Source organism: Melanotaenia boesemani, chromosome 7 (genome assembly GCF_017639745.1).
Source record: "Melanotaenia boesemani isolate fMelBoe1 chromosome 7, fMelBoe1.pri, whole genome shotgun sequence".
Lineage (NCBI taxonomy): Eukaryota > Metazoa > Chordata > Actinopteri > Atheriniformes > Melanotaeniidae > Melanotaenia > Melanotaenia boesemani.
This window is the reverse complement of record NC_055688.1, coordinates 19,063,926-19,088,420: the sequence shown is the minus strand read 5'-3', so window position 1 is coordinate 19,088,420 and position 24,495 is coordinate 19,063,926. Positions and strand designations below refer to the sequence as shown.

The window sequence follows — 24,495 nt, the reverse complement described above, 5'->3', positions numbered from 1 at the left end:
TAAAACATAAACCATGATCTTGACAGAATAATGATAAGAAATGCTAAGGACAACAATTAAGAGATTTATATGACATTTATATCTTGTACGTGCCAGTTCCTTATTATACTGGAAAATAATTTCCTAATAAATGAATATAAAATTTAAATCAGATATTCCTCAATTATTTATGCACCACTCTGGGGTTGTAACTATGTGGCTATGTTGGAGGTGAACAGATGGTGCTATAAAATGAAACAGGCATTACTCTTAAAATATACTCAGACACAGAGGACATTAATGTCTCCAAAATCATTTCCAGCGCCTCCGAGGGAGAAGGGCAAGCATCAACTGTGAAGTCAGCCGCAAGGGTAAAAACTAGTTAACTTGCTCACTTCTGTCTGCTTGTCACGTCCATTGTAGACATGGCATAACATTCATGTCAGATTGGAAGAAAAAAAAAAAACTCTGAGCTGTTCTGAAACAAGAATTATTATATCAGCCTTAAAAGTTAACATAAAATGGATTCATGGCTGATTTTTTTTCCCATCAAATAACACCAGAAAATCCTACAAACCTCTGCTAAACAATCGTGTAGTTTTAAAATCTTTCCAGTTTCATTTTTCCCTGACAAGTGGCAGAAGATAGCTGAGAGTGGTTTGTAATAACACTTGGTGTCTTACAAGAAGAGTCTCACAGCTATGCTGAAAATATTACCCCACGGGGAAGCTTCTACAACCACTTACTCTACTTCTTTGCAGTGGGAACCGCTACAACATATTCTGTTACTTTAACATGCTCAGGTTGTGGTTATCAAGTGTCTCTCCTGGTTCGATGCTCATCTCTTTATAGAGGAAATTAACACCTGATCATTATGACAGGTAATCGAATTGTATCTTTTTTCCCATTATCAAAAGGAAAAGCAGGAGAGCTTGATCCACACACGCATCTTCACTGTTGTCTGAGGTTGCTTTTCTGCATTAATGTTAGTTTTTTTTTTTTTTATTTTACTTTTCACTCAGGATTAAAATGTTAAATTTCATTTTATTTCATTGCAATTCATTTAAATACTGAACTTAAAATAATCAAATTTAAATGTGCTTGATTAATCTTATCCAGGATAAAATGAATACAGATGATCAAGTAAGGATGATTCAGTTCAACTGCCACACACACACACACACACACACACACACACAAAAAAAAATCTCAGTCATTGTTCACACTTTGTGTCTTTGCCAGACAAGATTTTAGGACAACGCTGTCAAGGGAGTGTATACAACCTGTGAGACGCTTAGAAGTTAATACTGGCTTCAACAGTCTCGACAGAAAACGGACAGATGGATCTGCTCTTTTGTGTTGGTGTTAATTGGTTGTTCTACCCACAGTAGACGGAAAAGTGCCAAGAGAGGGACAGTAAGGGACATAAGAGTATGAGTTAGTGCTACTACCTTTAAAACTTTTACTTCAAGGTAGTGGGTTTTAGAGCATCTTAAAAATGTCTTGAAGTTGACCATATAAGCATTTGCTAGATTAATCTAATTGCAATCATTAGCTTCCCAGTTGTCATTTCACAACACGCTCCTGTGAAAGCAATGTATTCAACCAAGGTTCACAGCTGCAGATGAAGCAAATCAAATATAATTTGTTTAAATGTGTCAAATCACAACTAGAATTACTTGTTTCTTGAGCCTGAAGGAACAAGTGATTTCTTTAAATTGGAGTTTTTACTCTGATCAAAAGTACTGGGAATGTTTAACTTGATGCTTCAGTAAATAGGAGGCTCAAAACAACCTAGACCCAGTGGTTTAATTTTTTACTTTAGTCTCTCTTTTGATTCATACTGCTATTTGCTCAAACACTGCAGTTTATACTGCACTCTTTCCCCTGTGGTTATCACCTTTAGTTAAGACATTTTAAGATCTCTATTGGGGATTAAACACAAGATGACAGAGACAAAAAGGTGAAAATAAAACGATTGAATTTCACATAGTCAAAAGTGTTTACTGCTGCAAGCCAATATGTTAAATGTATTACCATCCAACCAGGGCTGTTTAAGGTTGAGGACCACTTTCTTTCACCTGCATAATATTGCTAGAATTAGGTACATCTTGTCACAGAGCAATGCAGAAAAAATAGTCCATGTTTTAGTTATCTCAGGATTGGACTAATGTAATTCCTTATTATTAGGCTGCCCCATGCCTTGAAAAGTCTCCAGCTGATCCAAAATGCTGCCTGTGAGGGTTCTGATGAGATTTCTCCAATTATAGCTCCTCCTAACTGGCTCCCTGTAAAATCCAGGATAAAATTTAAAATTCTTCTCCTCACATATATGGCTCTCCATGACCAAGCTTTATTGAAGATCTCATAGTTCCATATTTCCCCAACAGAGCATTTCACTTTCAGGTTTACTTGTGGTTCCCAGAGTCTCTAATAGTTGGAGAGGAAGAGCTTTTGGCTATCAGGCCCCTTTCTTATGGAACCAGCTCCTAGTTTGGGTTGGGAGACAGACGCCCTTTCTACCTTTAAGATTAGGCTTAAAACCTTCCTTTTTGTTATATCTTAGGGGTTTTTAGCTATACTTTAGTTGCTGCCATAGGCTTACCCCTCTGTTGGGAAGCGGCTGTTTTGCAGCTTCGCAGCTGATCATGTCAAATCTAGTCAGAGTGTTTCCACCAGGTGCGCCACACAGCGTTTCAGAAGCGTTGTGACACTTTGCTTCCCAAAATTTTGCAGCTGTTCTATTTTTGGATGCTTGGAAACCACGTCAGTCTCAAGCAGAATGGATTTACGACGGATAGCTAAGCTCCCTGAAAATGGACCAAATTACACACGTATTCAACGTAATCGAGGATGGACGAAACTGTCCATCCGTCCGCATAAATGGGACTTTAGACTGCCGAGGGAAGTCCCATGATGCACTGAGCACTTCCCTCCCTTTTCATCATTTTGCTTTTTACTTTCCATGTATACTTATATGACATCTCTGACATTATTAACTTGTACTACTTTTCTTTTGTCTCAGCAGGTATCCCTAGCTGAAAGTTGTGGTTCTTGTTGATCACTCTGTCCTGTCCTCTCCATCTCCAGCCGATCAAGGCAGATAGCTGCCCTCTCTAAGTCGGGTTATGCTGGAGATTTTACCTTTCTGTAAAAAAGGAGTCACCCACTGCCCCATGTATGCTCAGGATAAGGGATTGAATCGAAAAGGAAAATTTGATGGAATCCATTTGTTCTCCTTTGCTAGGAAATTGTCTTTTTTATGAATTGGCTTCTATGCACACAGTTTTTATGACTTGGACTAATGTAGATTTCTTTTAATTGAATCATAATGAATTGGCTTGAAGTGATTATGTCTGTAAAGTACCTTGACATGACTTTGCTCTGAATTGATGCAAAATTAAAAATTAAGCTGAAATTAAATTAAACAGGGGGAAAAAAAACCTTTCTGTTCTATAGTGTAATGTTTGTTTCCTGCTTCTAAAATTGAAGAAGTCGGGGAAAGGACACCTCAAAAACTTGCTAGTCTCAGGGGAATGCACCTGCATTCAAAATGCAGCTAAAACTGTCAAAATCAAAGATGATATCAAAGATTATGTGTGGGAAAAACAAGAGAGGAACTCAGCAATAATAACAGGGGACATGCAGTCAGTTGTATTAGAGTCTACTTTGAAATATAGAGTTTATGGGTCTCAACAAGGCACTTTGCAATGTAGCCGTTGGGGGTTTATCATTTCCATTTATGATTTGAAAGCACTTGAATGTTAAAAAGGTAAAAGATATGCTCATCTTCTGTTGTCATCTTCATTATCTCCTCTTACTTCTTCAGAATATCTTAGAAACTTGCAGCATTGTGTTCTTTTTTTCACATTTGCATCAAATTCTATGTGAGAAGATTTTAATTGGTAAAAAATATGTCAGAAAAATGTGAGAGTTTGATTGTGATCAAATATTTTACACATAGATAATGAAAAGTGGGAATGAAAGAATCTAATTTATTAAGGATTTTACTTAGATTGAATGAGCGAGCTGTTTATTGCTTTATAAAAACAGAATTACAGCTTATAGTAAAGAGGATATACAACTTTATTTTAGCAAGCGCAGTAACTTCAAAGTTCATAAGAAGACCACAATTACTGTTCCATGCAATCCTTGGCTTTAAGATACAAGCGCTCAGCTGAGAAAAGCTGGTAAAACGGATTCAGACTCAGGGAGAGTGGCAAAATGATCACAACAGCCCACACCTTGAGTACACAGACAAAGAGAGAAAATCTGGTGTCAGCAAATGTCTCCTGCTTTCATGAAAGACACCACATGATAATACTCTAAAAGAAATGTCTGACTTGAACCATGAAGATTTCAAATGATGAAAAGTTAGGAGCCCAGTTTATATATTTCTAAAAGAAATGTTTCAGGGATCTGAAAGCTGGAAGATCCAATATAGAAGTTACTATCGGGATTTTACAATCATATGGTAGGCTTTTATGATGCTGAAGGCGAAGGAGATGGAATTCAGAGCTTAGTCAGATCAGAAAAGGCCAACCTACTCTATCACTTCATACTGAAACAATCTCAAGAAAAGGACAGCATGCACAGAAATACAAAAACATCTAAACACAATTAAAAAAAAAGTTTAGATAGTGGTTTAGTAATTGTTTAAAAAAAAGGGGGGAAACTGAGTTTTTGCAGTTCACTTTATCTATTTTGAAATAGATCTAATCACAGTTTACAATAATAAAAAAACTGAGAATAAAGATAAATTGAGTGCGAAGACTGTTGGGCTGAGACAGCACATTTTTCCCTCTAAATTAGAATATAAGACAAGCTGTAATTTTCTGCAAGTTGGCATCTCGCTTCATTTGAGTGGATTAAGAAATTAATGAAAAGTGGCTAGTCAATCTGACACTTCTAAATTAAGCAGCCAGTATCCAAATGACAAATTTCTTTTTTTTTTTTTTTTTTTTAAAAAAGGGGGGGGGGGGGGGGGGGGGGGGGGGGGGGGGGGGGGGGGGGGTGAAGCTGAGGATAAATAATTGGCTAGGGAACTTTTAACAGAAAGAGAAGTAGAAAACATGGTAGCTGAGGAGAAAAGAGTGGAAACAGAGAAGGCAGTGGATGCTCCAGGCAATGCCATCTGTGGGTGGATCTGCAAAGGCTGCATGCCACACACCTGTGTGGGACTGCCTGGGAGATAGGGCCCACAGCACAGTGGCCCCATGGCCACCTGAGCTGCCAAACAGGTGTGCAGCCCAGCCAATTAAACTATTAGACAAACACAGGCCTCTGGGAGGAAATTAGCAGGCAGCACAAACATCAGAGGAAAAACAAAAAGCAGTGGTAAGCACTCACAGTGAAGAACAACACTTCGTTAGTCAGACTTTCATTTCAGCTTACAGCCTGAGCTTCTATGCTCCGTTAAATAAAGCACTGGTTCTGGCTTACAATCATCACATACTGGAGTTTAAGTCTAACAAATTATAAGTAGTTATTTCAAATGTTTTATAAATATATATATATATATATATATATATATATATAGCATTTCTAGAATTCCTAAACACATGTTCAGAGACCAAGGCTATATTTAACCATTGCATATCGAATATTTTCCGAGTCTTCAGTAAATACATTTAGGTAGCCAGCAGACAGTCTGGGCTGCATGTAAGAGCGCATGCTGTATAGTAGCTCATGAAAATTATTCAGGCAAGCCTTCACTTTTGAATCAACAAGGCACTATTATTTAGCGTGGGATTAGATGACAGGCCAGAAACAGACAGACTAAATCCATTGTAAAACTGTAAAAATTCTCCAAGTTGCTGAGACCAACATACCTGCCAAGTATTTAAAATAACTCAAAACAGGTGCACCTACTTGTGATATGCTTCAAGTAAAGCCACCCCATGGAACATAAACATGAAATTAATCTGACTGGTCTTCATGATCCAGATGATCATGGACTGGAATGGCATTAGCCAGGCAAAATGCTGCTGTATTTGGTACAAGCAAACAAAAGCTCATAACTCCTGTTTTCGCATCCCTTCACTGGTTTCCCATTTATCTACAAATCCATTTTAAGATTTTGGTATTTGCTTTTAAGTCTCTTCATTGTCTTGCCTCTTTTTCTCTGTGTTACCTGCTTCAACCTAGCATGCCATAAACACGCTCTTAGATCAGCTGACAAGATGCTTGTAACTGTTCTAAAGACATTTTATAAATCCAGAGGAGACAGAGCCTGTCTTGTAGCTGCTAAAATGTGGAATGACCTGCTGCTGCAGGTCAGGCAGGCTTCTTCTCTTGCTGTGTTTAAACATTGTTTAAACAATATGCACTTTCACTCCCTGGCCTTGAATCCAGTGTGAGTTGTCGTCTGTGCACCTGTTATATGTACTTTTTTTTTCTTAAATTACATTAAACATTAATATTTAAAATCAACCCAGCTGATAATTATTGTGAAGGAGGAATTAAAAAAGGATGAATGCACTGCGTTAGCACCTTCTTCATGGTTATTTCCAGTATATGACAGCATACAAAGGTTACATTAACATAGTGGAGTCAAATGAAGAATTCCTGTGTGTTGTGATCCATAACAATAATGAAAATTTACCATAATTAGAAGTAACCTTATCCATTCTTTACTAAATAAATAAATAAAAATCACTTTCCCCAGAAGTAAGATGCACAAAGATGAGCCCTGAAGCTGAGTTGGTCAACACCTGTATAGTCTTCCTCTTTACACTCCCAAACGTAGCTTCCTGGTCAGGCCTAACCACCCGTTGGAGGCAACTCCCTGGTTAAAGGTTTGACCTGTTATAAACACCCACAGGGCAACCCTGACCTCAGTTAGACACCCTTGGCAACAGCTGGCCTTTCTGAGTTTAAAAGCTGATGTAACTCCCCACATCTTGCCAGAGCTTCGTAGCGCTGCAGTCAATGGGGAGATTCCTACATGCTTTAATAAAAAGCAAATGAACATCTTCTGTTCGTTTCTGAAGATGTTTTGCTCTCGACTGAAAGGCTTCTTCAGCGGTTGGCGGGGGAGTGTCAGGCTTATGAGCTCTGTAGGGGTATTCATACTATGAAAGTCACTGAAGTGACATTTGTCACTGACTTGCAGACACTTGCCCAGTCTGTGGTTTGTTTAGGTCATTGTCACTTGTGAGCTGTTACCCGTCTGACCAACATGTTTTGGTCACCAGATTTGTTTAATCTGGTCTTAACATATGCAGCTGCCTTGCCAGCGCAATCGTTTCACATCCTTGCCTGTGTGCTATGCCTCCATACAGAGGATTCCACTAGAGGGCATAAACAAACTCAGACTATACAGAACTTCCGAATTTGTAGAATATAAAGGAACTTAGAGACATTAAAAAGAAGACAGTATTCAGTTTGTCAGAATAACTGCAGGAAAAGGAGACAGCTGTAGCATTCTTGATGGTATTTGGTAAGTAGGATGATTGCAGACATTGGCTCCTATACTGCCAGAATGTAGACATGATCATTCATTGTAGATGAACCAGTAAGTCCTGACCTGAGGAGCTGTAACTCCTGTGTTGTGCCATGCATTTATAAAGTAATTGCTAGCTTTCCCCTTATAAAAAAGGTCCAGTAGAACAACACCACTCAGCTAATGTTTGGGCGTTTTAATCCTTCAGGTGAACCAGTTTCGTGTCTAAGGGGGCTGTTGGGTTTGAAGTGCAAGATGTTGTGTTTAGAAAAAACTTCTCAGTTTTTCAAACACTAACCAGGATTGACAATATTGGCACAACTGCTCTTCTTTTCCTCCCTTTTGTTTTTTCCAGATTTCTGAAAAAGGTCCAGCATGGGTGTCCAGAGATTGATGTGCATTTCTTGAAGTGCTGTGTTTGTGTTCCTTTTATTTTCCTTCTGTCGTAGTTTGGGCATTCTTAGTCTGATGATGTAGAGGTCTGTTTGTGCTCCAGTGGGTCATTTGAAGTGCATCTTGGTATACCAGCTCTAGTTGGAAAGGCAGTTCTGATTTTTAAATGTCTTTTGTGTCACTTGTAACACACCACACATGGAAAACATCGAATTTAGAGTGACAAGGGGTATGATGGGTGGAAGTAGCATAATATACATTCTAAAAAATGGAGATGAAAATGTATCTGAGTTTAAAGAAAGGAGGAGTAAACATTGATATCAACTGAAAGTGGTGGTACATATAATGGAGAAATTTAATTTCAAGCTAATTTGGCAGCCTTGTTTTTTTTTTCTCCTAAATTGTTTAAGCCAGGGATGATGGTACTTCTACTTAAAGTAGAAGCTCTTCTGTGACTAAGCTGACAGGTCTACTCTCTGGGTCAATATAAATATGTATTCCACTTATCGAGTAACCACTTAAAATGTGCCACTCGTTGGTCCACATTAACTTTTAATCAGTTATGTTGCATTTTAAAATAGTACAGACATTTATATCATCATACCATCTTTTTAACATCAATACTTTTCCACTCGCAAACATATCCAAGTTGTATTTACAGTAGATCTCAGTAGACAGACTGGTATGCAAATACAGCTGAACAAAAAGAAAATGAACATTTTAAGTCTCACAGCCTGACACCATGATGTGCTTCATCAGTCACAGTGAGGTTTGTGTGAATGCATTGCGTTGGGGATGGTTCTTTGTTCAACAAAGTAAAGAGGTTAAAGTCATAACAAGGTTTGAAGGTCTGCCGAAGGACTGGGAGTTGTCCTGTGAAGTAAGGCTTAGATGTCAAAAATGCTCCCCAGTCTAGGCTTCACTCGGAGCCAGATGAGGCCATGTTCTTCATAAATGTCAGCAAATGACACATTTAGTACCTGTTTCCTGTTTTTGACTCTCAACAAGGTAGAACAATTAGGTTTATTTTAAAACAGTTTTTTATAGCATTAACAGCATCTAGCAGAAAAGGATGCAGTTACTAACCTGACAGGGTTGCTGGTGAGAGAAACTCGGAGGGATTCCAGGCAATTGAGCAGCTTTTCTTCAGTGATGCCAGAGCGCAGTTCATGAACATACTCTTGGGATGAAAGTGTACATTCATGCTTGCTGTTTCTGAGTCCACCCTGCAAGCAAAAATAAGTAAAACAGTTATTGAATTCCCATCCCTAAGTATAACCTCATGACCTACAGTAATGTCCTAAAAGCAGCCCTGGTTTATCACTAAAGGGCATTGATATTTACATACAGAGTGGTTAGTGAAGCCAAATAAACCCACGTTTAAATTATGAATATAACTATTACAAACAACCTCGACAACACCACAAACTAGACTTCTTGAATCTAGTATTGGAAAAAATAATAATAATAAAAAAAAAATATATATATATATATATGTATACACACACACACACACACACACACACACACACACAGAGACATATACTAATACCAAGGCTGTAATGATGGACTATACTCGGAGCCGAATACAGACTCTACATGCTATCTACAGCAGCTCCTGGTTGAAGTAAATGGATTCTTGTGTTTAATCTCCACTGGGATATGTTGCTACACTGATGCTTACACAATGAGACTATCTACAGCCAGCATTACACACACTTTCAGCTCCACAGGAAAACACATTTACACTCACTTGCCAACTGAACTTAACACTGTACAATCCTTTGAGATACATTTTGATTCCAGTCTCTATGTGATTGAATCCATTGAAGGCCTAATATTGTTTTCCAAGCAGTCAGTCAACAAAACCATGTAAGCTAATTGACTGTTTGATGATGTCGCAATCGCCAGAACGAGCGCCATAAAAAATTTTAAATCTTTGCAAATTTAGTAATTACTGTACTGTTGAAATGGCCCAGATCTTAGGTGGCTGACTTAGGGCAGTGGTTCTCAAACTTTATGAGCCACGACCTCCCAAGACAACATATGTTAGTGTTCGCGACCTCCACCCCCATGCGACAACTTGGTAAATAATTGTGTGGTGTATCAGATGGGTCATCTTGCAGCATCCTCTAAATGTAAACTATATAAAACTGTCATAATCTTCTTACATAAGGAGGACAAAGTGGTTTTTGGTGGCTGACCGCTGTGACAAGGTACCTGCATGCCCAAAATCTTTGTTGTTTATGTGTTAATCTGTTAAAAAAAAAAGGTGCTAATTTCAAAGATTTATGTCTTCATTAATGGTTTAATTTTGACAGCCCTGGTAAAAATCCCTAATTTATTTGACAATTGTAGGCTATCTATTTTTTTACAATTATCTGGCAAATTTTGCAATGCCCAGTTTGAGAACCACTGACTTAGGGTACCATACAAAGCACATGAGGAAACACACTGCAGAGACTGCATCACATGTGCATAAACCAGACTGCCTGGCAAAAGCAGCACCAAAGTGTTCATCCCTGGACGCCTGGTTCCCGACAAAGTCAACTGTGCTAATAGGCAGTTTGGGAAGTAATAAGCCACCTCATTTATCTGGAGAAAAGAGAAGCCTGCTGCTCTGCCGCAATGCACAGTCAACATGAATAAACCTTTTTGTTTTTTTATCTTTCTTTAGAGGAAAACCACAGGAAGCTGCAAGCTAGCAATGATTCTGTTCTTTCCATGTCAGCTGATCTCAGTTTTGCTAAACAATTAAATAATATTAATAGTAATAAAAAAAAAACTTAAAGACGGCCATGTTCGTAAAGTTGCCTCACTGAAACACTTCTCCAATAGGTTTACAGATATGCCTCAAAGTGTTGGTGATAAAAAATGTCAAAAGACCAACAGTAAACATATATGTTTTCTTAGATCCTCCATCTGAATTACAACTGGATAGTTCTCATGCAAAGATCCCTCAGTAACACATTAAATAAAAGTGCTCATGAACTGAAAACACATTTAGTAGTTAGAGACTACAGATTCTCTAACAGGAATAATTCCCTACTGAGACTACATCTGAAGCCACAGAATTAATTACCTGACAGAGTCGATACTCCCTGAGCAGGGACCTACCAAAGACAGGGGACCTGAGTCATTCAAACAGCTGATTAGGAAGGTGCATCACATGTGATGGATAGAATAACCCAGGTCCATCTAAAGATAATTTGACGTCCAAAAAGTAAGAACTAAATCAACCATTGCCATCATAATTTCAGGCCGTGCAAGTTTGTACAAAACGACTGCTTGTCTCCTGAAAATATTAAGTTTTGTACTATGAACGCAGTCAAATTATTTTTTGAGAAGATTCTAGTTTATAAAAACACTGCTGTTTGAAGTGGATCAGATAATGCCAAAAAGCAAAACAAGTGTTTTGGGTTAACAGTGACCGAGGAACACGACAGAGCTCCACCTTTCAAAGCTTCAAAGTGACATACTTGAGTCACACTGATGTTTTTTTTTTTGTTTTTTTTTTTTTTTGCAGGTATGAAGTCCAGTCTAGCCGCCTCACCAAGGTGACTTTGGTCGTGGTTGAGCTTTTTAAAATGCACCATGCAGTTTTACAAAGGGTGGTTTGCTCCTTTAAGTACAAGCTCAAGTTCGAAATAATTAAAAAAGTAGACAAATATGTGTTGGTTCCAAACCATCACCATACAGATTTTATAAAAAAGTTGCAACTAAATATAACTGAAAGAAGAAAAAGTTTCCCCAAGAAATTTCCTCCAAATTGTTTAAGCAGTTTCAGGCACTTCTATCGTGCTGCCTTTGGAATAACAACACTTCAGCTAAAGTCTGGTGTGTATGTAGAAACCCTTCAAACATGCTGTGTCATATACACATGCATTGATTGTCTGCATTGAGTGGTGGAGTAAAAAACAAAGCTGAAAGCATGTTCTCACGAAAACTTAGATGATTATGGACTTAAGGATATGGTTGTGGTGCATTGTAATAGAATGCTTTCATGCTTCTCTTGTGCCTTTGCTGTACTCTTGCAACATCTGCAAAATTTCAAGTGTAATGCTGCTTAAATTACTACGATTCCACATTTGGATATGGCTGATCACGTAACTACACTTTTAGAGCCGTACTTCCTCAGTAATGGGCAGTGAGAGTCAAATACATCACCCCCTTTTTATTTATCTCTTTACCTCTCAGTAGTTCCCAGCAAGCACCCCACCATGTCCAGAAAAGCCAGAGCTCTAGTTTCACCACATGTTCTGACCTCTGGAAACCAAAGACACTGACCATAAACTGCTTTTTCATGACCCTAGCCCAAATCAATAAAATCCTTTGGGATAATATCAACATTACACCACCAGACTGGCAGCAGAGAAACAATCGGAAGAATGGGGCAGCTACCTGCTGAGAATTTATTTTTTTGGTTTTTCCTGTCAGACTCACAAAAAAGTGAAGATAAGGAAATGTTTAAAAAAAAAAAAAAGATTGAGGGAAGAATTGAAATGATTCTGTAGTCAATGATGAAGTTGTAAGATGTAAAATGTTAAAGGAGCAAAGGGTGTATAAGGTTGAGAAACTGCAGGGAAAGGATACAAAAAGAAAGAATATAAGGTGGGAAAAGGAAAGGACAAAGGAATAGACCATCAGGAAATGCTGCAACCTCAACAGCAGAGGACAGACACAGCCTTTTGACCACAGCCTTGAGCCTCATCTCCTACCACTTATTGAATCCCCTATTTGTCGATAACAGTATTTCCTGCCAAAGAAAATAGTGCTGGGAGCAATTACTTCAGTGAGCCTGTCAATTTCATTTTGTGGGGTTAGGGGAGCACTGAAGACCGTTCCCTCCTCCTCTATCACCTCTGTCTCCCTTTCTGTATGCCATGGGGAGTGACAGAGAGCTGTGCCGTCTATCGAAGGAAGAACAGGGAGACAATGCCAAGGTGGCTGCACCTCCACATGTCATCTTCACCTGTAATGAGCCTATAACAAGCTGGCACCTTTCTCAGTGCCCAGTGCTCGGCCCACTCAGGCAGACTGATAGATACATTATTCAGCTTCTTTGTCACCTTGCTGGGACACCACATAAGCAGTAACATGTCTGGCCTGGAAGCTTGTGCTTGGGAGATACTGTTTGCTTCCAGGCAAGACATGTTTCTTCCATTCAGTCTGCCTTCAAGCAAAATACCAGGACATTATCAAAACTATAGATAATCAACTTCACATGATCAAATCAGTAAACATATTTCTAAGTACCATATTTTTTATAGGAATCATGTCAAAATATTTCTTATTTTATGGTTCTGAATAAATAAATTTGGACAGAACTTGACAGTACGGTTTACTGCATCGCATTCATCCTCTTAGAATAAATTAGGGTGAATAACAGTAGCATCGCTTTCCAGTTTGGAATGAATCATGTCTAATACTGTTCAAAGGATGTAATGAATTTAATCATATTAAGATACTTGGTCGCAAACTTCTACTACCCCCCCCCCCCCCCCCCCCCCCCCCCCCAAAAAAAAAGAAAAAAAGTTATATATTACTGGAAAAACTTAATTACCACTTCTTTGTGTGCAATTAATGAAAATTACTTGAGCACCCCACTGCTCTGTAAAAAAAATTAAGATAGAATCTCAGCAATTAGACCATATCAAGCTGCATGATAGCCATGTTATAACTTAATTTCCTGTTCATTACGATTAATAGATAAGTTGATAGAAAAGATAACACAAGAATGGATAACAGACATTCTACAGACAGGTGGAAACAAATGTCACACTTCTTACCCTTTAATAATAATAATATAAAGCCAAAATATAGCCTAAAAGGAACACTGCTAACACAACAGTAAGAGGAAAGAAGGTTTTAAAGCAGTCACAAGGCGACCAAAGTTAGAGATGCTGTACTATAAATGTGAGCAATCCTATATTTAACAGAATCTAAAGTCTGGTATGTGAGTGTGACAGCAATGACGGTAAAGGTCAACGGAAACACGGATCAGTTGAGATGCTGCTTGGCTGGACAATGAGTTTTCCCAAGCCCCCCCTCTTAAAGGACAGAGTTCTGCTGCCGGCAGATAAGACATTTCATCTCGCCACCAGGGCGCAGGGCTTCCAGCACAGTGGGGGATTTCCCAGCAGACCATGTGGCAAAGCATTTCATCTCTTTTTCTCATCACACATCTACAATTCAGTCTATTTTACTTCGTCCTTAATTCATTCTTCTTCCTTTCTGTCTCTCACTCTCTCCATAGTGAGGTGTTTTTGATCCTTGGATGACAGCTACAAAGTAATGCGTGTTTATCTGGACACACCAGGGTCTGTTTTTTTCCCCCCATTTTTCTATTTATTTTCAACCTTTTTTTGTGACTTTTGTGGTCACGAAGCAAATCTACGGACAGTTTCATTCTCCCATGTCTGGGTAACTATAATTTGTTGATAGCAGACACAATTAATCCTACAACACCTTCTGAATTATCAGGCTGGTGCCATCATAGCTCATGCCACGACCAGAAAACTACACTGCAACGAAGTGACAAACTGGAAATAAAACCAAAGAAAACAACATGTCATTAGGCTAGTTGAAAACAACACTGCTGGGATCACCTAGTGAGAAACACTCTACAGTGACCAAGGCATCATGCTATATGTTTGCCAGTGCTGATCCCTGTGGTTCAGAGAAAGAGCAAATTGCAACAACAGCAACCACAAAGACCAAAAAGGCATTCTTGATAGCTTATTAAGGCAAATCAGTCTGCTGTTGTATGTGGGAGTATGCATGCAGGAAAGCTCAGATATTAAATTCAAGCATGAATAAAAACTACACTCATTTATATAGAACTTTAATTTTTTCATGGACATGATTTTATTAAAGACAAAAGTATTTTCTTGAAAATGTTTTAACAAAAAAAAAAAAAAAAAAAATCTGGAGTAATTCTCTGTTTGGTCAAGAATTTAGATGTCACGTAGTAATAAAAGAGCAACATTGGTGCTTTTATACACTGCCTGGCAAAAAAAAAACAAAATTACCACAAAAGAACAAATAAATAAATAAAAAAAAAAAATTCAAGATGTATTTCCATCCAGAGTTGCATTTTTCAGCAAGGTCTTGTATTTATGATGGGAGAGGCCGAATGCACAAAGCCCAGGGCAAAGACCACTGCACATACCAAAGATTCTTGTGGGGGCCAATCCATTTGTGAAAATTGTGCCTCATGCTCCCTTAACCACTCTTTCACAAGGAGCTTGATGAATCCTGGGATTGTAATCTTGGAATATGCTCGTGCTATCAGGGAAGAAAAAACTATTGATGGAAAAACCTGCTCATTCAGTATATTCAGGCAGTCAGCTGACCTCATCCTTTGGGGACATAATGTTTCTGAACACAGACCTGACCAACTGAAGCAACCCCAGATCATAGACTGCCCCCACAGGCTTGTACACCAGGCACTAGGCATGATGGCTGCATCACTTCATCTTCCTCTCTTCTTACCCTGATGCACCCATCACTCTGGAACAGGGTAAATCTGGTGGCAGACCACACAACCTTCTTCCTTTGGTCCAGAGTAAAATATTTATGCTCCCTAACAAATGTAAGCATTTTTCTCTGTTTAGCCTCACTGATTAATCTCAACTGTCTAATCCCAATCCCCTGAGTTCCCTTTGCACTGTGCATGTAGAAATACTCCTAGTTTCACTATTAAACATAGCCCTGAGTTTTACTGTTGTTTTTCTTTGATCTGATTTTAGGTTATTTTTATTTATTTTCCTCACCCTACCTTTAAGTTGTTGCACATGCAATTTGTGTTGTTACCACGGAGATGGTTTTGGTTTAAACGTGGTTTCCTAAAGCTTAACGTGTGAAACCACTCGAGTTGGAACCTTGGCCTGGTATTATTGATTCTTTTAACCCATAAGAGCCCGACGTGACATATTTGTCACATACAGTTTCTGAGACATTTTGCTTCAATGTATGGTATAAACTTTACTTAAAATCCTGTTGAACACAATCTGATACTTGTCTTCTGTCCCCTAATAGATACCCAGAAGCAGAAAACCACATTATAATATTTTTAATATATCACATGGTAAAAAAAAAAAAGGTAGATATCTCCCCCAAAAAATGTTAATTTTTTTGTTACATTTTGTTAAAAGCCCTAATGAAGACCTCATATTTAAAAAATTGGGCTTATCTTACCATTTTTTCATGGGTCGGGCCTTTATGGGATAAGCTGTGCCATATCAACGTTCACATCCTAAACAAAGAACACGTACTGCGCACATACACACGAACATTATTAAAAACGCACCCCAATCTTACCCACTTAACTTTAGTTCATTTCTTTAAAACTCCAAAGCATTTCTTAATATCCAAGGTAAAATTAAGACCACTTACAGCATTTCATAATGTCTGGCATTAAAAGCTGTATAGTTTAAATAGCAAAATGTCTGCCTTTTGCATGTGCCTGCCTGAGTGTGCATGTGCACAACATATATCAAAATTGCTCTGAACAGAAGTGAGCGTGCTTGAGTAAGTGTACTTGCGAGAGTGTGTTCGTACATGGATTTTTTCCCCTTCTTCTTTCTTTGGGGGGCGGGGGGGTCTGTTTGTGTGTGGTTCAGAATATTCCCTGAAGCACTTCTCCCTGTGCTTTGCAGGACTCATGTCTGCACTGAATTTCAATGACACTTCTATAAAGATAGGAGCAGATGTCAGCCAGCTTGCTGAAAGTCAGGTAGAAGAGAGTGAGGAAAGTAGAGGGAATAAACTGTATACTAGCCACAGAGAGAAATCTTGAATTGCACATCTATTTGCAGACATGTAATAAAAATAAATAAATAAATCAAAATAAAAAAAGAAAAACAAAAAAACACATGATTTAATGTAGAGATATACCACTGTGTTTTAAATAATAACATTTTTTTATTTTATAATTACATGGCCTGGATCATTGTGATCATGATATTTACCTGCATTTTAATTCAATCAGCACATATTTCATCTACACAATATTGATACCAAATGCAAACAAAGGGGAAGGGATAATGCAAGTGATAACAAAGGACATAAAAGAAAGTTAATGGACATGTTGCTATGAGTTGAAATACCTGAAAATAAGATCATTAAAGAGAGTTATGGATTGTTTTTTTTCTTCATTAACTCAACCGGGAAATAAGACCTTGGAATTACTCACTCACACTTCTTTACACCACTCACCGATCAATTCAAGGTCAGCAAGTCACTCAATACTTATCCAAAAGATTCCTCAAAAAACCACAAAAGGATGAGGTATTTTGTATGTAGATAAGGTGAGGAAAAAAGTAGTTACATTTACTGTCTTAGAAACCAAAACAACTAAAAATGACAAGAAAATTAGAAAGCACAAGAACTCTTTTTGGCACTTGTTTCCTTGTACTCCCAGTGTTGTGGCAGGGGGGGTTAACAAGTGAGCTGTTAAGGAGGTAAAGTCACACAGGAACTAATTTAGGTTTTCACTGTGGTCTCTGCTGCATTGATTGCATTGTGAAGGCCTAATGAACTATGTACTCTGCACTCTTGTTTCTAGCTCTGGGAGCCTGGGTAAGAAGCCAAGAAATGTTACTACTGACTAAAAGTTTGGAGGACGACTGAAGATAGAGAAAGGTAGCTGAAACAATGAATAAATGAGCAAATGTACAGATGCTGGTTTCTAATGTGTGTCCTGTGTTGTATGTGCCTACGTCCGTCTTCTCTGAACCTTTCCATAAGGGAATAAACTTGATAAATCATACATAGCAAAAACACACTAAAGAGGCAAAAGGTCCAGGTTAGTCTCACATTCGCTTCTCCACTGCTTTCCCCATTGATTCAGCTGAATAACAATCCGAGCTCCAAAAGTAAACAACACTTCAATGATCTTTTGTTGACTTAAAAAGTTCAAGATTATGTGTACTGACAAAGTGTGAAGCAAGAGATTATGAGCAGAACTCTCAACCAGTCAGAAAAGGAGGTTTAAAGGAAGTTGCCATTTTGATGATGCAACCCAAAGCTTTAGGCAGAGCAATTTGTTAAACAAAAATCAGGCAAAAAGGTAATCTGCAATTTTTACCCACAAGGATTCTTTACTTAAATATAAAAAATATTATTCTAAATTATTTCCATTTCCCCAGCCCCTGACATGACTAAAAATTAAACAAAACGTTTTAAAACACTTATACAAAGAAAGGTCAGTAGGTCGCTAAAGTACTCAATCTGAAGGCAGTAATCTTAAGCAAGACCTGGTCTGGTGTGGTGGGGATTAGGAGTAGTCACCTCTGGCCCAAAGGCTTGCAAGTTTTAGAGGTTTTCATGGTCCCACACACCTGATCCAAATTAGATGGATCCAACAGCTTGTTTTAAAGTTGAATCAGGTATGTTCCAACAGGAAGACGTGAATGAATGAATGAATGAATGAATGAATGAATGAATGAATGAATGAATGACGTGAGCCTTATTTGCATTTTCATATATGTGTTTAAAAGAATCTACATGCATACATACATTCAATGCGTCCCTTCTACAACTCACCTGAATCAAGTGGCTAATTTCCCTCATCTGCATGTCATTCAGCTCTGCAGAGGCCTAATAACGACCCATTCATTTTATTCAGGTGTGCTGGAGAAGGAATGCAATTTAAATTTGCATGATAGTAGATTTCATTGGCTGGATTTGGGCACCCCTAGTCTAGACCAGTGGTTCCCAACCTGGGGTCCAGAACCCTCAAGGAGCAAAGGGGGTCACCGAGGCTTTGGATATTCAGAGCTACTGTGATTAATGTCCACACATTGTCCCTATTTTAAGAAATAAAAATAAGGCTATATGTTGTTAATTTAACTTGGGCTTTATCAAAGGACAGGACTCAGCCAGACTACATTGTTTCTGGTGAGCATTTTACTTTTAAAAATATAAAACCAAGCATGGTTTCAGCGTCGGTTTAGGGAAAGGGGGTACATGGCTTTTTCATATTTGCATGAAGGGGGTCCCCAAAGAAAATAGGCTGGGAACCACTGTAGCTAGATCTTTCAACCAATTATTTTCCAAGTCCTGCTCAAGTTCTGATTGGCTAGTAATGTGTTTGAATTAGAGCAAGGTTGCATTCCTGTCACACCTTCGGTAGAGTAACTCAACGTGACAATAGCCCACATTAGCTCACACCTTATTAAATTATCTCTCTCTTTCTCTCTCTTTTATTTTCTCACTGCAAAAACTCACAGCACAGCACTGGAATACTTTGGCCCTGCAGCCTTACGTTGAATTCTTACTGTAGACGGTAATATCCGCCTAAAACTACACAGTAAAATACCAAGGGTTACATGTTACATTACCTGTACACTGCAATCATTTAGCAGATGCTTTAATGCAAAATGAAATACGAAATAGGAACACATCAGGGGGCGTGTGGGGTTCAGTATCTTTGTCACCTTTTGACTCTGATTTAGTGGATGAAAAATTAGATTGTACTGTCATCCAAGTATTTGTATATTACTTGTGCCAAGTAAAGGTTGATGGGCTCATCTTAATTCATATGCTGCCACTCCTGAAATAGTATGCACTCTTATCAGCACAATATACAAAACCAACATCCCATCATTTCCCCATCATCCTCTCCAAGCTGAGGACAAACTGCAGAGAATGTGCAATAAATAACAAGGAGGGGAAAAGGACAGGATGACTGAGGACAAAAACTGGGCTCAGGTAAAAATGACTTGGCAGAGACATTAATGATGTCCAATCCCTACACAGGTTCTTTGGGCAGCTTCTGATGTAGGGGACAAGCATGATTTATGACAATGACAGTACTGGGAGAACGGTGATGGGTCTTGCCAAAAGCAGAATGGGGGGTACTGCAAGCGTGTTTGTAACTGCGTTCATGTTTGCATTTGCCATACTCGCTCTAAATTGGAATGGGATTGTAAATTGGAATAGAGTTCCAATCAGGTAAACACACACAAATTTACATTCACAAATTCACGCTTTCAAACTGACAAAGCAAGAAACAGCTCTGCATTTCCTGAACCTTGAAGCAGTGGGTTGGGTACACAGGATTCAGTTATTATTTCCAGAGCAGTCAGCTTTGATCTCCTTCTCATGTCTGCATTGGGGCTGTCTCGTCTCTAATAACCACAGATACATTTCCTCTCCTTTCCCCTGTTAGCTAGATAAATAGGATTTCAAATTGTCTGGTGCTAGCCCATCAGAAGAAAAACCTGATCTATGAAATATCTTCCCATGAAAAACCAGCACTGAGAGATTATCGTCTTATCACACAGACTGAACATCTAACACAGAAGGGTGAGAGAGGTGAGCGGTATGGAAGTAGAATACTGTGCGTTCATGTGAAGGTAGAAGGATGAGTGCAGGCTAGAAAATAAACTTTTTAAAATGTAAGCATCCACTAGCCAGAAACGAATAACTGTTCAAATTCACCACCAAGTCTATAATAGGGCTTTATTTTATGTCTATAATATATACCAATGGTAATAATTTTGCATCTTGTGTATGGATGTATATGGTTGTGTGTTTTTATGTGTTTTTTCCATTTTAAAAAAAAACATCATAATGCCATTTCTAGAAAAAATGAGAACAATACATTACCAGACTGATTTCTTTAATTTATGTCTTCAACCTAAAGGGCGCCTCTTTTAATCAAGCACATTTGGATGTATTTACATTTAATTCTCAGGAAACAAAAACAGTTTTCTTCTGATATCCACACAATTACCTAATCTCCATTGAGAGGCCACAGCCAACTCAGAGGCAGTGGAAATATCTATTCATCAAAGAGTCAGCGTCCAGGCACTCCCTAATAACAGATGGGGAGATCTTTAACAGTCCATAAATAAAGGCTCCAAACTCGAGAGAAAGCACTCACATCAGCAGAGAAACAGCTAAACGAACTCTCTCCCAGGTTGGGCTTGACTACTCCAACAAAGCAAGATTAATTTGACTGTTGAATTGAGGCCGATGCCCCAGCCATGGCATGTTGCCTAGCTGATGGTGAGGGGCAGTGGTGCTTCCCATGCACCAGGATCATTGCTAAATGTCAACACTGTAATACTACATGGAAAATAAGAAAGTGGCCTACATCGCTATGTGAGAACAAGCAATTCTTTACCTGGCTCAGAAAATATTAACTCCCGACCACAGACAAGATATAATTAATAGAAAGGAACGCATAGCCAATGTGACAGAAGCCAGACAGATTAACATCTTCATCTTTAAACTCACCTGAACAGAACACAACAGAACGAAACCACCAAAACCATTGGGTTCAATAAGAACATGAATAATTAGAGCTTTGCTCCCTTTCAAATGTTTAAAAAAAAGTGAACTATAGTGAATCCATTAGCAAAAGATTAATTAAAGAGATATTAATAATACAATATCCGTGAACTTTATCAATTTTACCAATAGCAATAAAAACAGGAGTATCATTTAATACATTAAAACTCAGGCATACAGAGAAGACAGTTTGTGACCTTGGGTGAATTATTTTAAAACCCCCACATGTGAGAAATGTGAGACTACGAACATAGCATGTGAGACTCATTCTGGACTGGGAGAGCTGATCAGGAAGGTTGGAATGAAAGAAAAAATGTAATTGTTTCATTAACAGCTTCTTTTACCTGCACAGACGCAGACATTTCTGTTCCTCGAGAGGATGTTTTAAGAAATTACATAAAATTTACTGACACTTTTTCTGGTCTTAACTACATCTTCTAGATGTCCAACCGCCTTACCTTTACCTAATCGTTCCCCACTCTCACTCTCTGAGAATCAATGTACTATACTTTGTAAATTAGCTGGATATATAATAGAGTAAGTCATGAGACCTGTCCAGTTGAAAATGTTTATTTCAGCACTTAATTTCACAACTAGAACCTCAATCCATGTCTTTCAGCATGGAGATTTTCACAGACTCCTACTCAATGTTTATGTTTGAACAGGAACACGGAAGTTTTTGGTTTGGGGCTTCAGATTGTGCACTACAATCTTATTGCCTGTGATTAGAATTGGCCCGATATGGATATTAAAATCGCAAATACTAGTCAATCCTGCTAAAACAAGTGGAGCCGGATTGGTGAGTATTTCTGTCTAAACACCATCCGATACCACTGAAACAGAATTGTAATTCTTTTTTTCCTGCCCAACCTCACCACACACAGACAGAAAGTTACACAATCTTGCATGACAGTTGTTTTGAGTTAGCAGGCAGAAAAGCAGCTGCACGTGTGTCACTGTTGTGCTATTTTATAGCATTAGCATTATGTCAGCAATTTGGCATTAATACTCATTATCTCACTAGCAAAACAGCAACACTGCTGCCAAATTTAACACCAGCAACTTTATAAAGCATGTGGGTTGTCATCACGTTAAAAACCACAAGGAGAAAAGCAAAATGAACCGTAGCAACAACAAAATCTGGCAAATGCTTTGAAAAACATAAGAAATTTCTGTCCGTCGTGGAAAACATTCACTATAAATCCAATTCCAAGGATTTTGTATATAGAAATTCTTTAACTTGAGTTTATCTACTCAATTTAAAATGTTTTGTGGCAGTCATTGTTTTCACGTGTTAATTGGTGTTTTAAAGTTTAACCTATGCTGGACCACTGAATGATAGTAACAACAATATTTTACATCTTTATTAAATATTACTTATTTAAATTATACATTCATTAGACAGGTATTGGATCAGTACTCGGTATCGGCAAATACCTGAACCCTAGTTATCGGAATCAGTATCGAACAGAAAAAAAAAAACTGAACCGGAACATCCCTATTTGTGATGGACCAAAATGATAGACCAAGACAATACATTGCTACACAAAACACCAAAGCAATGACAGAACCCGACACAAACCTCAAACATTTGTATAACTAAAGTTTTTGTAACAGTATTTTAATAGTAATGTATTGTAATACCAATGGACCGCTACTGACAATGTGAGAAATACTGTTTACTCCAGTGTAACCCTAAAATATAATTTTGTAACCATGGGAAAAAAAATCCTGTCCCCACATTCACAGACAGATTTTTGACCCCATGATGCATGAAAAACAAGTACAAACACAAACTAACACACTATTCTTATGCATTTGACAGCCAAACTATTTAAGATATTAAAGAGTTGTACAATTAAGCAAAGCCCACTACTGCACTGGTCCCCCACCCCAACCACATACTGGCAGGTGTGACCTTTCAGCTATGCTGGTAGCAACCACTCTCGCCCCCAGACAGTAGGCCTGGATTAGTCACCATCTCTGAGGATTGTGGCGCCCTGCACGAATGCACATGTGAGGCCCAAACTCTCTCCAGCATGGCCGAAGGGCCTGCTATGAAAAATAGAACACCTAATGCCCGGAGATAGATACATTCATCAAAGACCAGAGCCCCTGCCTGCTTCCTTTGTGTGCTGCCTTCCCTCCCGAGTCTCTATTCAGTACTAAGATGCAAACATAACTAACTTGTTTCAGTTACAAAAAAGGAACAGAAAGACTCATTATAACTGCTTCAAAAATATTTATTCAAAAACCTTCTCTCACACCACTGTCTCGTTTTTTTTATTTATTTATGCATTGAAAGCACAGAAATGCTAGTAATCTCTCTTAAAGTGAGATAAGGATAACAGAGTCTCACGAGAATTGCCATCACCAGATGTACGAGTAAGTGGAACTTCACCACTCCATTCAGCACAGCGGTTTGCCTCCGGTGGGCACCTTTTGAATGACAATTGCAGGAAGACTATTGAGAATATCAAGAGAAGACCAGAAATACCCCAAGGAGAGGTAGCCATGCCAACTAACGCCAAGCAGCCAGACCAGTTAACCTCTGCTGTGAACTACTAAACCCTGGGGTATAGCTTGGTAATGACATCGCTTCTTCTATGTCTTTGCTCCGTCTCTACATTCCCCTCTGTGGATCCCGCCAGGTCACAGAGGAATAGTATGGAGGAAGATATGTCCCAGTGTGCGTTCATGGCAAAATATAACAGGACACAGGGAGAGACAGATTTTGCTTAGTTTATTCAAATTACACTGTACCGATAAGGGATTGGTATGATACTAGGAGGTGGGAGGCTATTGAAAATATCAAAGTCTAAAGGTTGTGCGCCATGAGATTTCCTTTTTGCCTTGAGGACATGATAATGCAAGTGAACCCGTAGAGAAAGGAATGTAGACAGCTCAAAAAAACATAGTTCACTCTTTGAGATCAGGAAAGATGATATTCTTGCCAAATAATCATGCTTCATATTCCCTCCAAACATGTAGCGTTCAAATCTCTCATCTGCTACTGAAATCATCTTCCATTTAAACTCTTCATATGGGTTCAAAAAGCTATGCTGAAATGCGGTGGCCCAAAAGATTGGGCTTCCTTCCATGGGTGAAGATGATTTTTTAACACAGGGTGTGCATATAACAAACATAGCAAACTATGCCAAAGGCTAGCCAGCAGGTTTCACATGCACACACAAACACAACATATTTCTCAGTAACACCACAGCTCCAGGTGCCTCATGGGACCACTGCCTTTCTATATCACCCCCCACCTCCCCATCCCTATGCCTCTGTTTCTCTGCTGTTCATCTTTCTCACTCAAAACTGTTACTTTGGATGGGCTTTCAGTGTGAGAGCTTCTGCTGTCAAACACAACTCTT

The 24,495-nt window shown here is 38.6% G+C and overlaps 1 protein-coding gene across 7 annotated transcripts in view; it reads right to left on the bottom strand.

Moving 5' to 3' along the window:
• diaph2 (diaphanous-related formin 2) overlaps positions 1 to 24,495 on the bottom strand; it is a 367,693-nt gene that overhangs the window by 263,032 nt on the left and 80,166 nt on the right. For all 7 annotated transcript variants that reach the window (XM_041989577.1, XM_041989581.1, XM_041989580.1 and 4 more), the window contains one exon: positions 8,903 to 9,042. In XM_041989577.1, coding sequence (XP_041845511.1) covers positions 8,903 to 9,042 — 140 coding nt within the window. The remainder of the gene's footprint in view (positions 1 to 8,902; positions 9,043 to 24,495) is intronic.